General features: G+C 48.2%; 3 protein-coding genes and 1 non-coding gene across 4 annotated transcripts; 2 read left to right on the top strand and 2 right to left on the bottom strand.

Moving 5' to 3' along the window:
* Window positions 1-685: 685 nt before the first annotated feature.
* LOC117849594 (probable aspartic proteinase GIP2) lies at window positions 686-2340 on the top strand. The gene has a single exon (XM_034731198.2). It carries the CDS (start codon window positions 886-888, stop codon window positions 2188-2190), a length of 1305 nt encoding a protein of 434 aa, XP_034587089.1. The 5' UTR covers window positions 686-885; the 3' UTR covers window positions 2191-2340.
* Window positions 2341-3089: 749 nt separating this feature from the next.
* On the bottom strand, window positions 3090-6198 carry LOC117849595 (aquaporin SIP1-2). Its single transcript, XM_034731199.2, has 3 exons — window positions 5789-6198; window positions 5423-5695; window positions 3090-3549 (listed from the first exon to the last, which is right to left on the bottom strand). Exons 1-3 carry the CDS (start codon window positions 6089-6091, stop codon window positions 3394-3396), a joined length of 732 nt encoding a protein of 243 aa, XP_034587090.1. The 5' UTR covers window positions 6092-6198; the 3' UTR covers window positions 3090-3393.
* A 653-nt stretch (window positions 6199-6851) lies between these two features.
* On the top strand, window positions 6852-8419 carry LOC117849596 (transcription termination factor MTERF15, mitochondrial). The gene has a single exon (XR_011897804.1). It is a non-coding gene; the product is annotated as a transcription termination factor MTERF15, mitochondrial (transcript).
* Window positions 8420-15464: 7045 nt separating this feature from the next.
* LOC117849894 (transcription termination factor MTERF8, chloroplastic) lies at window positions 15465-18807 on the bottom strand. The gene is made up of 3 exons (XM_034731629.2): window positions 17680-18807; window positions 15827-15905; window positions 15465-15745 (listed from the first exon to the last, which is right to left on the bottom strand). Exons 1-3 carry the CDS (start codon window positions 18756-18758, stop codon window positions 15734-15736), a joined length of 1170 nt encoding a protein of 389 aa, XP_034587520.1. The 5' UTR covers window positions 18759-18807; the 3' UTR covers window positions 15465-15733.
* Window positions 18808-19247: the final 440 nt, after the last annotated feature.

Below are 19247 nucleotides of genomic sequence, written 5' to 3'. Positions count from 1 at the left end.
GGATCGTTGTATGGAGTAGTTGGCAAGATTAGGTTGCGGTAAGTTTGGGCCTCGCCAATTCAATCCTAGCCCAGATCATAGGCTCGTAGCTCCGGCCCACCAGGCAGGCAGGCAGGCAGGTGTCTTTGTGTGAGTCGCTGGCCTGCAAAGCCCAACCCGATCCCAGATTCCTCTCCTGCCCATTTCCCCCGTTGCCGGCAGCCGCAGCAGCACGCGGCAGCTCCGGTCAGATGCCCATTGCCGGCAGCAGCGTGGTCGTGGTCCAAGTCCAATTCGTTTTCTGCACAGCACACCCAACATCCCTGCCCTGCCCGGCCATTATTCCCCATCCCATCCCCTGCCGGCGTGCGCAAAAGCTGGTGCGTCTCCCGCGTGCCGGGAACGCCGAGCTGCCGACCTTTTTCGCTCGCCGTGCTCCCCAAAACTACACTTCCTCCCATGGTTTCACACGTTGTCCCACTGTCCCAGCCCGGCTCGCCGGTGGTTTGCCCGGATCTGCGCAGTTCTCCATGAAGACAAGACAGCGACTCGTCACTCGTCAGCTCAGCCGCACTAAAAAAGAGTCCAAGTCAGAGGCGGCGACAACCGGCGCCACGTCGGTGCGTCAGGATAAGTTCTCGTGGCCGAAATCCCCTCGCCTAGATCTCACCCATACAAAAATCGCTCCCGCCATGCGCCCATGCAGAGGACGCGCAGTCTGCCGGGGCCGCCGTGGACTCGCTGCTGGTGCGCACCAACCAACCATCGCGTACGACCGGTCCATTTCGGTGTCGCGCGCGCCCCGCCACGGCGCCACATCCCCGTCTCCGATCCCCATCCCGCTATAAAACTCCTTGCTTGCGTGCCGCTGCTACCACGTCACATCGCCATCGCCTCCAGCCCAGCATGGCACGCCTCCCTCCTCTCGCCGCTCTCCTCTTCCTCTGCCTGCTGTCGGCCTGCCGCGCGGCCGGCCCCCGCGACGGCAACCCGAGCGCCGTGGTGCTACCGGTGAGCAAGGACGCCGCGGCCACGCAGCAGTACGTGACGTCGTTCCGGCAGCGCACGCCGCTGGCGCCTGTGGAGGCGGTGCTGGACCTCGCGGGCGCCACGCTCTGGGTGGACTGCGAGGCCGGGTACGCCTCCTCCACCTACCGCCGCGTGCCGTGCGCGTCCAAACCCTGCCGCCTCTCGCGCTCGGCGGCCTGCGCCACCAGCTGCCTGGGCGCGCCCAGCCCTTCCTGCCTCAACGACACCTGCGCCGGGTTCCCCGGGAACACGGTCACGCACGTCAGCACGGGCGGAAACATCATCACCGACGTGCTGGCGCTGCCCACCACGTTCCGCCCGGCGCCCGGCCCGCTCGCCACGGCGCCGGCGTTCCTCTTCACCTGCGGCGCCACGTTCCTGACGGAGGGCCTCGCGGCGGGCGCCACGGGGATGGCGTCGCTCAGCCGCGCCCGCTTCGCGCTGCCCACGCAGCTCGCCGCAACGTTCCGGTTCTCTCGCAAGTTCGCACTTTGCCTGCCGCCGGCGGGCTCCGCGGGCGTCGTCGTCTTCGGCGACGCGCCCTACGCGTTCCAGCCCGGGTTCGTGCTCTCCAACTCGTCGCTCATCTACACCCCGCTCCTCGTCAACCCGGTGAGCACGGCGGGCGTGTCCACCAAGGGCGACAAGTCCGACGAGTACTTCGTCGGCGTGACGGGCATCAAGGTGAACGGCCGCGCCGTGCCGCTGAACGCGACGCTGCTGGCCATCGACAAGAAGGGCGTGGGCGGGACCAAGCTCAGCACGGTGGCGCCATACACCGTGCTGGAGAGCTCCATCTACAAGGCCGTCACCGGCGCGTTCGCGGCCGAGACGGCGGCGATCCCGCGCGCCCCGGCCGTGGCGCCGTTCCAGCTGTGCTACGACGGGAGCAAGGTCGGGAGCACGCGCGTGGGGCCCGCGGTGCCGACCATCGAGCTGGTGCTGGGGACCGACGCCACGTCGTGGGTGGTGTTCGGGGCGAACTCGATGGTGGCCGTCAAGGGCGGGGCGCTGTGCCTCGGCGTGGTGGACGGCGGCGAGGCGCCGAGGACGTCGGTGGTGATCGGCGGCCACATGATGGAGGACAACCTGCTGGAGTTCGACCTGGAGGCGTCGCGGCTGGGGTTCAGCTCCTCGCTGCTGTTCCGGCAGACGAACTGCAACAACTTCCGCCTCGGCTAGCCGACAATGCAAGCTGCTGAGACTTGCTGATTGGGTTGTAACTGTATGTCCGTCTGTGACCAGAGAAGATGGTCTTGGATTTGGGCAGTCGTTGTCTGAATAAATTGTTCATCTGTTACCATACCAAATGGCAATGTTGATGGAGAGCAAGGTCGCGTGGATATACTATATACAGTACATTGCTCTATGGGCACTGAAAAGTGAAAAGCAAACCAACTGACGAATAGGAGTGCTTAGGTTCGCTGCAATGGGTAATTTCTTGTGTTTTCAAAGGCCGGGAAGTTCAAGGCATCACATAAGGAAGTGAAGAAGTAAGGCAGGCTACACAAGATCATTCATACAGAATTTTATGTTCAACAAGTCAGGCCCCAATTGTGTCCTCCTACGTTCTCCTGAAATTCTGTGGTAACTCATCGGCTAGCAGTTCCAAAACCTGCCGAAACAGAGTACAACATAGCTTATGCATCCAACTGTCTAGTTCAATCCAAATTCAGACACATGTAAAACTGAAGTTTAACCCTGGAAGTTCTCGGCTGTTGACAAGACGAGCACGGGCACATCATATCTTATATATGTAGCAGACTGATAAAAGCTTGAGATGAGCAAAGTTCAAGAAGAAATGTTTCTGGGAGTAACCTCTACTGAAAAACAGCAACCATCAATCAGATATTTCTGGGCGCTTGACGTTTGAGAGGCACTGGGAGTTACTTACCTCTACTGAAAAACACCATCAATCATCCAAAAAGGGTAGTTCAGGAATGAGAATCATGTAGAGCTCTAACAGAACATTCTCAAAACTAAGAAACCAAACCTGACAGTTCCACGCAAAAAATAAAAAAAATTAGCCTGGTTCCATTGTCATTGCATTTATGCATACCTCAGCCCGTATGACATAGTGATGGATGCTGCATAATGTCAGCGATGTAGACCTTTTCATTTTTGCACCTGTGATGAATTGTTGCAGAATTGCTTATCAGACTTTTGGCAATTTCTGTTTTCTTTTCAAAGACACGATTTCTGATTACTGTCATGCTAATCAATGGTATGAACAGAGTCACCACATTAATCAATTTAACAACATGCTGGGGAAATTGAGGTAATTAAATACAAGAGGAACTAAGTCTTTCAGTCCCTCTATTTCTAGCAATTAATGTTGGTTTCTTCCGATCCAGCGTCCACCAGACCACCACCAAATGATTATCATCATGCTTTCTTGGCCTTGGGCTTAGGTGGCGGTGCCAGGAACAAAGCCTTGAAGATCCACGCAGCAAGGACGGCGCCAATAAAGGGGCTTATCCAGTACACATAGAACTGCTCCCACGTATTGTGACGATTGTTGACATATGCCCAGCCAAATGCCTGCGGAATAATATTCGACCAATATTCATAAGTTCAAGAAACACAGGGAAACTAGAATAAATTTTACTACAAAGTGCTTAAACTGAACGGCCAGGAGCAGAAATATTCAAACGCTAATCCAGTGCTTATCCAGTGCTGACAGCAAATTCAGATATTCACTTCTAATCAGAACAAGCAGTTCGAGATATTTTGTCAAAATTATTCATATATCCTTCTCTTCGGTAATCATTGTTAAGTTCACCTCAAATAGATATTCATTTCATTTGGAACTTATGTTCATGGTGTATTGTTGCGCTCCTGTAGAAGGCAGGGTTTTATGTACAAGTATCCATCTAGTGGCTGATCCAAAAAAGTGAACAACGTGAGATTTCTTAACATTGAAATTTTGGCAAAGCAGAAACTACAGTCCCTTGCAGATGAGTATGTGCTCTTTGTCATGCTCCAAGCATGGTTCCTTACGTGACGAAAAATCTTGAATTTAGTTTGAAGGATACATAAAAGATTTCTAGAAGAAATTAGATAAAATTCTCCCTATCTTGTAGTTGTAAATTTTGATGAAACTGAATGGAAATTTACAATTTATTAATTTTTTCACTTTTCCATTTCAATCTATTTCAGTGCTCAGTGACTCTAATTTACAGATAGCATTCCAGTTTTACTACTCCATGCTCTCTAAAAAAAGGCTATAGAACAAAGGAACACTGGCAAATTTCACAAATGAAGAATCCAAATATGTGTTCAGATTCAGACATGGAAATAAAGTGGCTATATGCTATATATGCATGCCTTCTCAATAGTTAGCAAACACTTACCCTATGTCTCTGGAGTTATCCTGGAATAGTGTTTTGTTTTTTAATTCTCATCACCATGCTAACTTAGTTCGGAACTGTAAATTTTTTTAAAAAATACATCGCAACATTGTGCTGTTGACTTGCAAAATTGTTCATACAGGGGCTTCAAAAAGGACAAGAAGATGCTTCAAAGATCAGGTATAATGATTTGGTGGTCAAATAATTTTGCTCACTTTTTCCTTCTTATTGTAACATGCCGACCATTTTGTTCAATAGTTTTAGCCACTTTTGCAGTTCTATATCACCAAACTCAATTTTGTGTCTGTGTTCTGCCTTTAGGTGCTGCAAATAACATTGAACGGGGATTTCATTGATAAAAAAATCAATTGCAGGGCCTAACATTGTTATGGAAGAGAAAAGGAAATTACAGAAACAGATGTCCTTATCTATGTTGTTTAGAGCTGAGCTTAAGAGGAGTAAACTGTAACAGATAATAAACATTTGGCTTCAATTTACTATTTTATGAGTTCCTTACCTACTAAATGAGCGGACCATACAAACTGTTGTTTTTAATTTATCCCATTGTCAATTTCTATTTTCAGTACATAATGCATTGAGTCCTCTTCCCCTGATTTACGGTTACTATAAATTTTGAGCTTGCTACTCCAACAGAGTTCTAGCTCCCTCTAACTACGTGATCTCTTATATATCTATCTATCCATGTGGCATCTCGAAAATACAAGATCCGTGCATGTCCAGTGGCCAAAGTATACCTCAACATCATGAGGTAATTTCACCTTTCTCAGTAAACAATGGTATAGATCAGACTACCCACATGATGTAACATTCTTGGAAGCCATCAAATCCTACAACTATTTATCAAATATACAATCAACCTTCTAAAGGTCCCTGTGACGGGCCAAATGCCGCAGCTATTTTCTAGTTGGGCGTTGAAATTTGATCGCTGTAACGATGGTGATTGTGGAAACTACTAATGGAGTGGAAAGTAATACGATTCATGAACTAGTTTGACAAACAGTAGAAGAAGAAAAATGGAGGAAAAAAAGGGGGAAGAGACTGACATTGGCTGGGTTCATAGAAGGGCCGGTGTAGGCTGCCCCGGAGAGGACGAGGCAAACGGTGGAGATGGAGATCATCAACGTCTTGACTATGGGGTTGCGGGGGCCCTTGACGATGATCCAGAGCACAGCCATGGTGATGACGAAAGTGAGCACTAGTTCAGCGACAGCGCCAGTGTGGGGATCCACCTTGAGCGAGGGCCCCCCGAGCATGTGCTTGTACTGCGCCGGCATCAGCTCCGAGATGGCAAGAGCGCCGCACACAGCGCCGGCGGCCTGATCAGTTACTAGTCCGCATCAGTCTCTGAAGAAGACATTTCTAAATCCTAGAATCGGATCGAATCGAATCCAAATTCAAGCGGAACGCACCTGCGCCGGGAACCGGAGCGCGACGGCGAAGAGCGAGGGGCTGGTGACTCCGGCGGCGTAGAAGGCGGCGATGCCTGTGGGGTTGAAGCTGGCGCCGCCGAGCGCGTCGCAGAGGATGTTGAAGACGAAGAGCAGGACGGAGACGAGGGAGACGGTGATCAGGAGCGCGTACTGGACGCCCTGCAACTTCAGGTAGGACGTCACCGCCGCCGTCGAGGCCCCCAGCGTGGAGACGCAGAGCACCCACAGGAAGGTCACCACCGCGTCCGCGGCAGCCGCCCGCAGCGCCGCCCCTATCGCCATCAGCGCACTCTCTCTGCTCTGTTGCGTTGTTGTGTGCAGGAGCAGCGGAAGTAGATCGAAACTGACGCAGGAGGAGGGGGTAGGTAATCAGGCCCTCTTCGCGTGCGGCATCTTATCTCCTATTTTCTCCTTATTTATGGAGAAAAATTTGATATTCGCCACTTGATCGACCAATTTAATTTGTCTCTTTCAAATTTTATAATATAACTCAGGTGAGCATGGTATTTGAGATTTATTCGGAAATGACAAGAGTGCTTACCATAGAGCTCTGCTCGGTAGAGGTTTGAAAGGACGTGTCTGTTCTAAAGATGTTTGAACCTTGATGTCACGCACAGCTAATTGAACAAAATAAAATCAATGCTGCATATATCCTTCAGAAATAAAAAAGGCACCCTCCAAGGCCAAACAATAGCGTAAATTTTATTTTTTTTTTCTGTAATTTGTTGGATAAGGTTTCACAAATCGTTGCTAAATGTCAAGAAAAGCTTGAGGGATGCTAGTATTCATTAGGCATATTTTTTGTACTTACCCGAATTGCATCTTGTGGTTCATACCCTTAAAATGTAGTTTTTCTTTTACTTTGAAAATAGCAATCAAGTAGGAACTTACAAAAATTTGACAAAAGTCATTAAAATTCCTTCAAGACTGCGTGTACTAAACTCAATGTCCTGAAAAAAAACAATACTAATAAACTAATTATAGCTAGCAGGTACTACGAAAATGCAAGTAGTAAAAATATCATTTGAAGCTCCAAACACCAAATCTTCTCAAAACGAGCCCAAACAACAATTCGAGGTCCTTTCGAAAAAAAAAAAATCGAGGCCAGTTGGACGCCTGCGCCCACTACTCCACTCCAGTGTCGCTTTCCACTTCCTCAGCGCCGCCGCCACTCCTTCAGAACCCCGGCATGTTTCCCTCAACCGGCGGCCGGCGGCTCGCCCTCCTCATCCGCGGCACCACCGCAGCGGTAGACGGCGGCACAAGTCCCATCCAGTCCCAGCCCCACACCGCCCGCTTCCTCCATCCCTACTACTCTACGGTGCCCCTTGCGAGATCCCCCGATCCGGACGCCGCCTCCTACCTCGTCGCCTCCTGCGGCCTCTCCCTCGCCACCGCCGCCGCCCTCGTCGCCCGAGGGCGCATCCGTTTAACTGCCAACGCGGACGCAGTACTCGCCCTCCTCCGCCGCCATGGCTCCTCCGATGCCCACATCGCCCGGTTGCTCAGCATATCCCCGGATCTCCTAATACTTGACGCCGATAAAGATCATCCGGCCCAAGCTCGAGTTCTTCGACTCGCTAGGCGTCGGCGTCACAGCTCTTACCCAGACAAACCACCTCTTGCGCAGCCTCGATAATCATCTCGTACCCTGCATCAACTTCATCCGCGGCATCATCGGCACGGACGCCGGCATCCGAATGCGATCTCCCACATACCCTACGCCTTTCCGGTTCGACCTCGAGAAACATATGCGCCCCGCCGTGGAAACCCTCCGCTGCCACGGTCTCTCCGAGGAGGCCATCTCGAAGCTCCTCATCAAAGAGATGGGCGTTCTCGGCTTGGCGCCCGACCGCATTGCCGGCATCTTTGAGGACCTTGATGCCCTTGGTCTGCCCATGACGGACTCCTGCTTTGTCAAGTGCTTCTCTTCAATGTGCAACTTCAAGAGGGGGACAGGATGGCGTCGGTTGGCGCTTTACCAGAGCTTTGGGCTTTCTCAAAGCCAGGTTGTTGGGGCATTCAGAAGTCAGCCGCCGTTACTGGAGCTTAGTGATGAGATGATTCGGAGGAAGCTCCTCTTCTTCCGGGACAAGTTGAAGATTGCTCTGTCTCAGGTGATTGCATGGCCGAAATTATTGTCATTGAGCCTGGAGAAGAATATCCTCCCTAAATGTGCTGTTCTTAACGTGCTGATGAGGGAAGGGAAGATCCGGGGAGACATAAGTCTGTACTCTCCTTTACGTGCATCTAGCAAGGATTTCTTTAGAAGCTATGTGGAGAAGTATGAGAAGGACGTGCCAGATGTTGTTAGGGCATACGAGGGGAAGATCAAATTCAAAGGGTTCCTGGACGATGATATTGAAGTTCCACTAGCCAAAGCATCAGTCATTTAGTGTAACATCACTGTAGGTAAGGCAGATGCTGCTTGTAATGTTAGGATAATTCTACATTGTCTAACGTCAGAATCTTATCCATTTGACTCAATATCTCTGTAGTTATAAATGTGGTGTTAAGCCATTGGAATTTTACATTCAATGGCGTCAAGTCTTGAAACCCATATGCTTTCATGATGTTGTCATTTGTTGAAGGTAGCTTGATCTTCGTTTCCGCAAATGTACTTCATTTTTATTGAATGCACTTGCCAATCAGCCATATAATTCCAGTGTTTATAAAGAGAATGTCAGTAGCACTATCTTGCATTATGCTTAGAGCTGACTAGCTGAGGTCCTTCATGTCTGGCAGCCTGGGGTGGTCCTCCATTTGTTCTGCAAAGCCTGTTAATTCGTAGGTATGATATGTTCACCTGTTAACTCTTTTGTATAAATCCTTGAAAATGCTGCAGGGAGGCCTCTTTTGTTCTTCATACAAAATGATTCTTGAATTGTGGTAGATCCATAAGGCTTTCTGTTGGTACGCTGAGTGAGAGATGTCTTTTATCTCTAGTGTCAAATTTTCCTTCCACACGTCTCTCTGTATTTTGCGGTTTCCCACTGGTTGCACCCTTTATTGTACAGTTTAGCATTTTGTGTTCTGCATTTATTTTTGTACAGGCTCTGCAGTTATTTTGTTGACCTAAGTCCAAATCTCTGACGGTCTAGTTTTGGATCCAATTTTTTCAATCTTTTATGCTGTTAACAAGTTACTATAGATGCCCTAAACTATTTTAACAGGCATAGGGACCTTGAAAAGCCATATAGTTTTACTGTAATCCTTGATAGCCATTAAGCCATTTCACTTTACTCCTATATAATTAACTTGCTGATGGTACCTATGGACTGGTACCTCAGTTGTGGATATGTCCCAAAAATAAAGGATTTAATACTATGACACATTCATCAAACCTAATGAAAGGGCAAAAAAAAGCAATTATCAGTCTGTCTACGATTTTCAAAACACTTATAGACAGCAGCTGTCTCAATTGTTGAACATGCCCTTACAGTTGAGGGACAAATTAAAATACATACTGTACTCCCACGAGAATTGAGGGAGGTGAATAGGCTTTTTTTTTCTTACGGTTTTTCGGACAGGAGAACCGAGCTAGCACATCAGACATCGAAGAAACCAAATACCACTCTCAAGAGCTTTTGCAGCGTGGAATGCTGGAATATACTCACACAATCACAACTTTCACAAGGTTTTGAAAACTAAAATGTTTTCAACAAGTTGCTAAAATGTTACTCTCATCCCCCTAGTAACCTCCAGGTCCTCCCACCGCCGGTGACCACCCGGTCCGGCGTCCACCCTCCTCCCGATGTTCATCTCTCTCTCTCTCTATTGCTCTCCTGTCTTTCCCCTGACGTCCCATGGATTCTTCTATCCTGGATCAGGAACCGGGCCACGTTTTTTCATCAAAGGTACGAACTCAAACTAGCGGTTTGGTGGTTTCCTCTCATCCGGATGAGATAGACAACTTCTGGTTAATTGCGGCTTTTAGTCGTTCAAGGATTAAGCTTTTGGAATCTTCTGTTGGTTGCATTCTGCAATCTGTTCTTGGGGGTTTGTTGAAGCTTTTCTGTGTTGTGGAATTGGAAGATGGCATTTTCAAATTCAGTGTCTCCCCCAAGGCTGTTGGTGTTTTGGTGTATGATCTTAAGTCCTTTGCTTGTCCGACTTTCAAGATTTTCTTCCATCTCTGGAATGAAAAAGGTTTATCTGTGGCTAGATCTTCTGTTCTCACTGATCGGGGGCCTAATTTCCACTGGGTTGAAATCGGTCCTAAAAAGAGGACTAAATCTTTTATTGAGGCAGTTAAAAGTGATGCTCCTTTAACTGGTGCAAATTGTGTCCCTATGAAGAAGAGAATTTCAGCTTTTTCCAAATTGGATTTTCGGAACATCAGTGATTCGGATCTTCGTAGTTCTTTTGGGACTGTCAAAAATATGAAATAAACGAAGAACACAGGGGAATTGAGTAATTCAAATTCAAATGGCGTTGATGTGAGCCTCAATCTTGGGCCTTCTTTTCTGCCTAGCTCCCGGCCCTCAAATCGCGCCCCTGGAGTTAATGTGGCTCATCAAGAATCATTTGGCTTTATGGCAGGAAGGGTCGTGGGCTGGCAAACTTGCTTCAGGTGTTTTTCCAATTCGCACTCTAGGACCCTTTGCCGCAGCAGGATCAGATGCTCCACATGCTTCAGGGTCCTATGCAGGGGAGGCACACCATCTTTGCTTTGTGGAGCATCTGATCCTGCTGCGGCAAAGGGTTTCTCTTCCCAAATTGATCCTATGCAGTGGAGGCACACCAATCCGGCAGGGTGGTTCAAGTCCAAGCAGCATATGACAGATGAGGTTATGCTCTTTGGGGTCCCAATTGTCAATGGCACCGGTCAATTGTTTGGGGACGATTTCTGCCCTGAGACGGCCGACCCTTCATCTTTGGTAGTGAATGCCCCTTCGCCTACCTTGCCCCAGTTCTCTTCCTCGCCGGCTCCGTCAGCAGCACATCCGCCTCCAGCCTTGCCTTGCAATGATGACCTTGAGCTTCGGCTAGCCTCAAGCGTCCGCATCCAAGCTACATTCTCATCGCATCACGCTTCTGATCAACTATCCACCGGCCTATTCGCTTCAGCTTATTCAGCCGGCTTATCAGCCACCAAACAGTGTTTTCCTCTCACAACAAATCAGCCGTTTCAGCTTTTCAGCCGGCTTATAAGCTGAAGCGAACAGACCCCACAACAGCTACACAGCCTCCCACCGCCACCGAGAAAACCCTAATCGTTGCTACATTACCTACCCCTTTGGCAGATTCCGATTGTCACGGGGCAATCACGACCTACAAGTTTATTGACCATGCACCATTCATGCCCCCAAACTGCAATCGAGTGATGCTTCCGCATAGGAAGGTGATGTCCAGGGTCGTTTTGGGCGGCCTCCGCGACAGGAACAGTGACCTCGCCATTGCTTTGATCGAGCCTCTTCCAGAACAACAGGTATCCTTCCACTCTGTTAGGGAAGTGTTCGATGATTTTCTAAGGAATCAAAAGCGTTTAGGCTATCGCACTATTCAGCCATGCCCTTTGGTAAGGCCTTTGTTCGCTTCAATCATTTTCATGATAGGGATTTCTTGATTGCAAGTAGCCCACATAACAATGGTGATACGAGAATTTTTTTTGTGGAGCATACTAAAGGTTGGAATAATAAGTCTGTTAACATGAATTATGAAGTCTGGCTTATGCTTCTTGGATTCAATAATGATTTCTGGACCCATAAGGATATTGTAAAACCTTTAATCATTTAGCAAGGGTTTTAGTCAAAGCAAGAGTGGTTAATCTGGAGGAAATTCCTTAGTTTATTGTTTGCTCTGATGGTGAGGGTTTTGAGGGTGAATCCTAGACAACTCAGTGTGAGATTTTTCAAGCAACCATGTTGGGAGGTGCTCCTTCTGATCTCAGCCTCATAGTCCCGATGAAATACAGCCAAATCTCTTTCAATTCTTTGGTTTTGGGCAGCCTAGGAATGGATCGCCAAATATGAATGTTAATGGGCAGGGATGGTCAGGTGAATGGTAATGTGCAGGATTAGAGCAATGCAAATGCTAATGAGAATGTTCAGGGCAATGGAAATAAGTGGGGATAGTGGCCAATTGGGCCTGCTGATGACAATGGGCATAATGGGCCTGCAGTTCAATAGGAAGTTGATGGACCATTCATCGGACCATTGGCTGCATAAATCAATTCAGTCTGAATATCGCGGGATAATTGTTGTTGTCCAACTCAGATTATTTTTCATGTAGCCACCGACTAGGATTAGTCCGACTTGTAACCTTAGATCGTCAGCCTATATAAGATGATTAGGGACACCCCTGAGGGTAACTCACCTCAACTCATCCCATGCCAGCAATACAATCCACCAGAACACAGGACGTAGGGCATTACTCTTCGGAGGTCCGAACTTGTCCAAACCTTGCGTCTCTGTATTATCATTCGAGTTTTTGGTCTTACGATCTTCCCTGCCTACAAATCTACCACTTGGGTAACCCCTGATGCACTTTCGGTCACTAAATCCGATAGTTGGTGGATTGGGTAGGAGTGATCGCCGAATCCTCCTAGTGAGCTTGATGGCAGTACTAATCGGGTGAGTCGTTCTACGAATTGGAATTAGGTCGGTCCAATTTTGCAGTATATCGATCTCTCATTTACAATTGGTGCATACGGCTTTTCTCTCTCCAATCGAGTACCGCCTGGTTTCATGCGCCATTCGCCACGACGATTACGCACCGAGGATGGGGCAAGTACCAAGCCGGCCACCGCCCAGGACCCCATCTACGTCGGCTGAGGCATCCGGACCAACTCATCTGTCCTCGGCGTCGACTCCGCGCTCGTCTAAATGCGACCTACAAAATCAATCTACAAAGACCATACGTGAAACAGGGAGCATATCTCTGATTTTCTTTCTTAAGTTCAATCGGCCAGTTGTACTCTAATTATTTCCATTGGCCAATGAGCGTTCCATTGCATTGCATTGGCCAATGTTTTTGTCTGCAATCGAATCAGGTACCAGGGCACCTGGGATCATCGACGTACGGACGAATGTATAAAGCTGTGGCGCGGCAAAGATGGGCTCGCGCTACCTTAGACACAAGATGGCCGGCAAACGTTCTAACGACTGAGAGACAGCAGCGATTCGGCATCAACCAAGCCTGCTGGCGACTTGCCAGCGACGTGCCCGACGGCAACCACGCTTCATGGACGAACCCCGCCTATTCTCCGACTTAGCCACGAAATCAAACTAAGTCATATATTCAATTAAACATTTTACAGCTTCCGTATATCTTCACATACCTCAATTCTTTTATATCTCTGCGACTTTCGCCCATCACCCTGATCACATCTCCAACTGTTTATACAGATTGGTCCGTCCACTACACAGGCAATCGAGGGTTGCGCACTGTGAGTGCCCAACGCACGCTCTTTGCTTTTCCGCATAGTTCCAACTGCTTTACGGTTTGTCCGTCTCTCTTAACGGTTGCTAAAGTACTTGGGTAACACACGCTCTAATCCGTGAAACCTCGACTCATCTTGTGATGCCCCGTCTACAAGCTCGAGATCCACTCTCAGCAAACTGCTAGCTAAGCAAGGCTAGCTGCTTAAACATAACAGGCTAATTACTTAAGGAAATTACATGGCATACAAGAGAGGATGCGCAAGAATTTACTTCTATGCCAAATAAAACTCCGAGTTATTCAATTATTAAATGCTCTACGTCATGCTACATGATCTTTGCATTGTGCTTTCACAACTCCGAAAACTACTCAGTGTGCCTCCCGTTTTCGGCCAACCTTTGGGGGTTGGGTGCGAGAGGCAACTTGACGTGCTTCCGTGGCTTGTTCAGCTCCCGGGCTCGGGGGCTGGGTGTGGGAGGTGACTTGGCGTGCTTTCATGGCTCGTCCGGCTCCCGGGCTTGGGGGCTGGGTGCGGGAGGTGACTTGGTGTGCTTCCATAGCTCGTTCGACTCCCGGGTTCGAGGGCTGAGCGCCACAGACGACTCGACCTGCCTCCTGGCCCTCAGCCGACCTCCCAATCTCAGGGGCTGGGCGTAGGAGGCGACCGAGCCTCCTGCCATTCGGCCGACCTCCCAAGCTCGGGGGCTGGGTGCGGAAGGCGACTCGACGTGCCTCCTACAGCTCAGCCGACCTCTCAGGCTCGGGGCGGGAGATGACTTGGCGTGCTTTCACCGCTCGGACGGCTCCCAGGCTCGGGGGTTGGGCGCTGGAGACGACTCGGCCGGCTCCCAAGCTCGGGGGCTGGACGCTACGGATGACTCGGCATGCCTCATGCCACCCAGCGACCTCCCAGGCTCGAGGGCTGGGTGCGGGAGGTGACTTGGCGTGCTTTCGCGGCTCGTCCGACTCTCAAGCTTGGGGGTTGAGCGCCACAGACTTCAGGTCGGCGTGGCTCCGCCAGTCCTCGTGCTCGGGGGCTGGGCGCCTATTTCATGTCGGCGTGGCTCCACCAGTCCTCACGCTCGGGGCGAGATGGCTATCTCAGGTCGGCGTACCTCCGTGGCTCCGCTAGTCTGCGCACTCGAGGGGTTGGGCGCTGTATTGAGATTCGTTTTGCTATGGAAACAATATATCATTTTCTTGACCATTGGACCGATTACTTTAATCACTTCAACGCTCGGGGGCTACTCCGTATGGAGTGCGTCTTGCAACACCCTCCATGTGCTTCCCTTCGATCTACAAGATGCCAGACATCTCGAAGCTCGGCAGTCGCATAGCCATGTGCATTTGGTCATACGCCTATGGAAGCTTCAATTTTTTTCCTTTTTTTAGCACAGCGCGAATTAGATCCTATCCGACTTGTAACCCTAGGTCGTCAGTCTATATAAAGCGACCAAGAACACCCCTGAGGGTAACTCACTTCAACTCATCCCATCTGAATTCTTCGCATCCCATACCAGCGATACAGTCCACCAGAACAGGTATTACTCTTCAGAGACCCGAACCTATCTAAACCTTTCATCTCTGTATTACCATTCGTTGCGTCTCTGTATTACCATTCAGGTTTTTAATCTTACAATCCTCCCCACCTACAAATCTACCACAATCTTCCCCACCTACAAATCTACCATCCTGGTGGACTGAGTACAGCTGGCAGATATGAAATCTTACGAGTCCTAAAATAAAAACTGGATGGAGGTGGACAATATTCTGTGCGTAAGTACTAACATCAGAGTTTGATTGAACAGACAACTTTAAATCCTCAACTCTGAACATTACATCTTGGAGACGGGCACGTCAATAATTTATATCCAGACTTAAAGAGTGCACAATACCTTTTGGAACAGATCAAAAGTGACAATTCCCAACGAAATGGGGATTTATCAGCTAAGCAGTAGAAGAACGTTTTAAAAATCAATACATCACAAACTCGGTCTTTTTTTAGCGAGGATATCACAGAATCATTGCATATCAAAGAACTGTCCTAACAATACTAGAATGACTGAATGAACCGGTTCAACATACTAGACAAAGCAGAGTTCTGGCAAGATCACAGTGCCTGCATTCCTAGATTTGTACAAGACATGTTGATGATCCAACAATGGCAAAAGAGCTGAACTGCGAATGTTGATGATCCAACAAATTAAGTAAAATATCAAAATTAACAGTGTTAGATTAACAATATGACTAATGTAGTATTTGTATTAGAGGCTAAACACCAAACAAATAGTGATTTCATTCTAGAAGATCTGAAACTCAAAACATCCGAATTTCTGAATCCTTCGAATTTAAGTTTACCCTCATATGCCTTGACAACATGTGGCACATCACGGGCATACCTCAACACATACCTCTCAGAGATCTTACAAGCCCAGATCAATGCATGAAGCAACATTGTATTTTGCTTAATCTTCCACTCCATCTACATGCTCAAGACAGAGCACCTTGGCATGGTGTTCTTCTGCAAGCTATTCACTATAATCACAGTTCGCCCTGTAACCTCGCAAACTTCAAGAGTCATCACCTCAAAGAACAATCAGAACTTTTCTATGTTTCTTGAGAGATGAGCAGTACCATTAGCTGCATCTTGAACTCCTTAAACAGCTCACCCTCAGTCCTCAGCACCCCGAAGCTCTGGTACAGTGCCACCTTCCTGTAAACCAAACAGTCTGTGATGGGCACGACAAGTGCCTCAAGTTCCTTGCAGGCTGCATCAATGAGCTCCAGGTAAAGAAAGTGCAGACTTCCAGTAAAAAGAATCAGCATTACTTTCTGTAACAAGACCAGGTAACACTTACAGTAACAACACGAATAACTGACACCCACAAAAAATGGAATATAGATTGCCCCATCAGACTCCAAACCAAATGGGCATTTCATCTAATTTGGCCAACCGAACTTCTTATGAATAAGGAAATTTCCAAACTTTGAGCAAGTTTCTTAAGAACTGGTTGACAAGTCACTAAGTAATTTCCAAAACAACTCAAAGGAATATAGATTGGCAGACTCTGAACCACAAGCTCCATCCTAGAAGCAAAATCTGGTGGGCGCTTGGAGAAAACAAATAGTTGGGTAATCCTGTGTCAATCCTTCAACCCTTCTTTTCACCTCCCATTGATTCACAGGAGGCTAAGACACGGCAGTAGAACCTTTTTTCTCCCAACCTCAACGATAGCATTCACTCATAGATATCAGAATTCCAGCAATGTCTCAACACTAAAAATTTGGAAGCTACTCAAGTCATTTGGTGGTTCAAAAAAAAAACTGAGAGCTGTGACTCATAGGCATTCTTTAGGTCCTAATGTCGATAGCACTCTGTGATCATTTTGTATTTCCCAATGAACTTGTCCCTAAATAGTTGATATAATGCAACCTTAAGGAAATTGGTCAGCTCCCAGGGCAGGTGGTACTGTAAAATCCAAGAAGTGGGTCTCATTCTGGAATAAGCATTTCATAACAATTCAACAAGTACATCAAATCCATAATAAGAACCATTAAGTCTGCACTCTTAAAATTCATCATAAGCAAGGTTATATAAAAGAGGTCCTTATGTCAATAGATGTTTGTTACCATTCTGTATTTCCCAATACAAGTGTTTTCTGATGTTGTTGATGTAATGAAAGCATGCAACCAAAAGCAAATCCATCAGTTTTATCTCCAGAATGGTCATCTATCCAGCTTACAATTAAGTTCGTGGCACCGTAACTCACAATGATAAGAGCCTCATCTATAACAGGCATTTTTGTATATAATATCACCAATATAAACACAAACTACACAAGTATAACGGCGGCTCAAGTGGATCAAACCCACAAGAACCCTTTTGTAAAGTTTAAACAAAGCATAAAAGCTTTCACTTCTAAATGCTCAACAATTCTGTACATGAACACTTTGCATCACAAGGATCAACAAAATTGGGATCTTCTCAGATGTTAATAGATGAAAAATTTACATATTAGAAAGGAACACAGAGTCTTCATCCAGATAGTAAAAGAAGCACTAAAGTCATTCCAGCGACATATTTCAAAATCATAATTTTATTGAAAGAGCTTCAAAAGGCATAAACAACCAGAATGCACCAATTCAACTTACCAGATTAAGTTACTTCGATAACATAAGATCTATGTTTCTAGATTTGTTAGGCCAGAGGCTACAAAATGGCAGATGCTATGAAGACTATGAAGATGGTTGAGTTAAAAATAGCCAGAAATAACATCGCACAACGAAACAGTGCCATTGATATAGCATGCCTTGATCTCAATGGCATTGGAAACATGCTGCCTGACCATTTGATTTAACCCTACTGAGATTAGCCTGAAGGCTTCAGTGGAACTAAAACATCCCGATCCCTGAATCCTTCAAATGCAATCTTACCCTCATATGCCTTGACAACATCCGGCACATCGTGAGCATACCTCAATACATACCTTTTGGAGAAAATCTTGGCACTACCAATCAATGCTGAAAGTAAATTGATGTTGGGCTCAATCTTCCCCTCCCTCATCAACACCCTCAGCACTGCGCACCTTGGTATGATGCACTTCTCCACGCTATAACTTATTACCACAGGTAGCCTCATTACTTCACTTAGTTCAAGCTTCAGCTCATCCAGCAAGAAGCGGAGCTTCTTCTTAATGCTCTCATCGGAGAAGAGAAGCATCGTGGGCTGTGTCTTGAACGCCTTCAGCAGCTCACCCTCAGACACCCCGAAGCTCTTGTACAGGGACACCTTTCGCAGCCACGTCTCCCTACTGATGCAGGAGAGTGCGCGGATGCCGTAGAGCAAGCCCGTGTCCGTCACGCCCAGGCCAAGCGACTTGAGGTCCTCGAAAATCTGGCTCATCCGGTCGGGAGAAAGCCTGAGCACACCCAGTTCAATGGTGAGGAGCTTCGAGATGGACTCCTCGGGGAGCCCGAGGCGGCGGAGCGTGTCTACGGCGGGGCGCATGTTCTTATCCAGGTCAGCCTGAGTGAGGCCGCTTGGATTGCGGGAGATCGCTCGGCAGACCTTGCCGTCGGTGCCGAGGATGCCGCGGAGGAACTGGATGCAGGGGACGAGATGCTTGTTGAGGCTGCGCGTGACAAATAGCGGCGTGGTGGCGAGCTTTCGGGGCTGGACCCCGAGGGAGGCGTAGAAATCGAGCTTAGGGCGGAGGATCCGGTCGGGGTCGAGGGTGAGAATCCGCGGGTCTCGGCGGACCATCTCGGTGATATCCGCGTCGGTGAAGCCATAGCTGCGGAAGAGGGCGCGGACGGTGTCAGCCCTGTCTGTGGAGCGGATGCGGAGCTTGTGGGCGGCCGCGGCGGCGGGGGAGAGTCCGCAGGAGATCAGGTAGGAGACGGTGATGGGGCAGGGCTCGGAGACGGTGGCGCCCGCGAGGGCAGCTGCGGAGTGGCCGTGGGAGAGGGGGGCGTCGATGGGGTTGGGCCAGCTGGGGTTTGTGCCGGCGGCGGAGGGAATTTGCCGGAGGCGGAGGAGCCGCCGCCGGCAGATGGAGGCGAACATGTCAGGTGCGGCCTGCTGGTCCGGAGTGGAGGCTGGAGCACGGTGGCGGTCGGGGATTTCGCATTTCTGAAATCACACTGCCGCCGCAAATGGGCCAAAAATTGCCCAGTTCAAAAAAATGCCCGAGTTCAGCTCGGGTCCGGCGGCCCAATAAATTGACCTAGGAATAAACTCAAGAGTGTTATATGTATATATGTTCACCATTGCTATAAAGTTTTACTCACTATAAAATTGTAATAATATGTGTGTTTTTGTTACACTATATGCTTAATTTATCATTGTGATGTTCTTTCAATGGTTAGAGTAGTAAAAGGTTGACAATGTCTATTCTATATACTCCCTCAAGGTTTTTTACATGTCACGTTAGATTTGTCTTAACTCAAACTTGATCAAATTTATAAAAAAAATAACAACAGCTATACTACCAAATATATGCACTATCAAAATATATCACATAGTGAATTCAGTGAAAAAATTGATATTGTAGAT

Source organism: Setaria viridis, chromosome 3 (genome assembly GCF_005286985.2).
Source record: "Setaria viridis chromosome 3, Setaria_viridis_v4.0, whole genome shotgun sequence".
Taxonomy (NCBI): domain Eukaryota; kingdom Viridiplantae; phylum Streptophyta; class Magnoliopsida; order Poales; family Poaceae; genus Setaria; species Setaria viridis.
The sequence above is the reverse complement of the archived record's forward strand: the minus strand, read 5'-3'. Positions and strand labels throughout refer to the sequence as shown.

Excerpts from the sequence above, each read along its gene's own strand:
- LOC117849595 (XM_034731199.2), bottom strand. The coding sequence starts at position 6,091 with ATGGCGATAGGGGCGGCGCTGCGGGCGGCTGCCGCGGACGCGGTGGTG. Across the intron at positions 5,696-5,788 it reads CGCTCCGGTTCCCGGCGCAG|GCCGCCGGCGCTGTGTGCGG; the intron begins GTGCGTTCCGCT and ends GTAACTGATCAG. Across the intron at positions 3,550-5,422 it reads CTTCTATGAACCCAGCCAAT|GCATTTGGCTGGGCATATGT; the intron begins GTCAGTCTCTTC and ends ATTATTCCGCAG.
- LOC117849894 (XM_034731629.2), bottom strand. The coding sequence starts at position 18,758 with ATGTTCGCCTCCATCTGCCGGCGGCGGCTCCTCCGCCTCCGGCAAATT. Across the intron at positions 15,906-17,679 it reads GCCAAGATTTTCTCCAAAAG|GAAGGTGGCACTGTACCAGA; the intron begins GTATGTATTGAG and ends TTTGGTTTACAG.
- LOC117849594 (XM_034731198.2), top strand. The coding sequence starts at position 886 with ATGGCACGCCTCCCTCCTCTCGCCGCTCTCCTCTTCCTCTGCCTGCTG.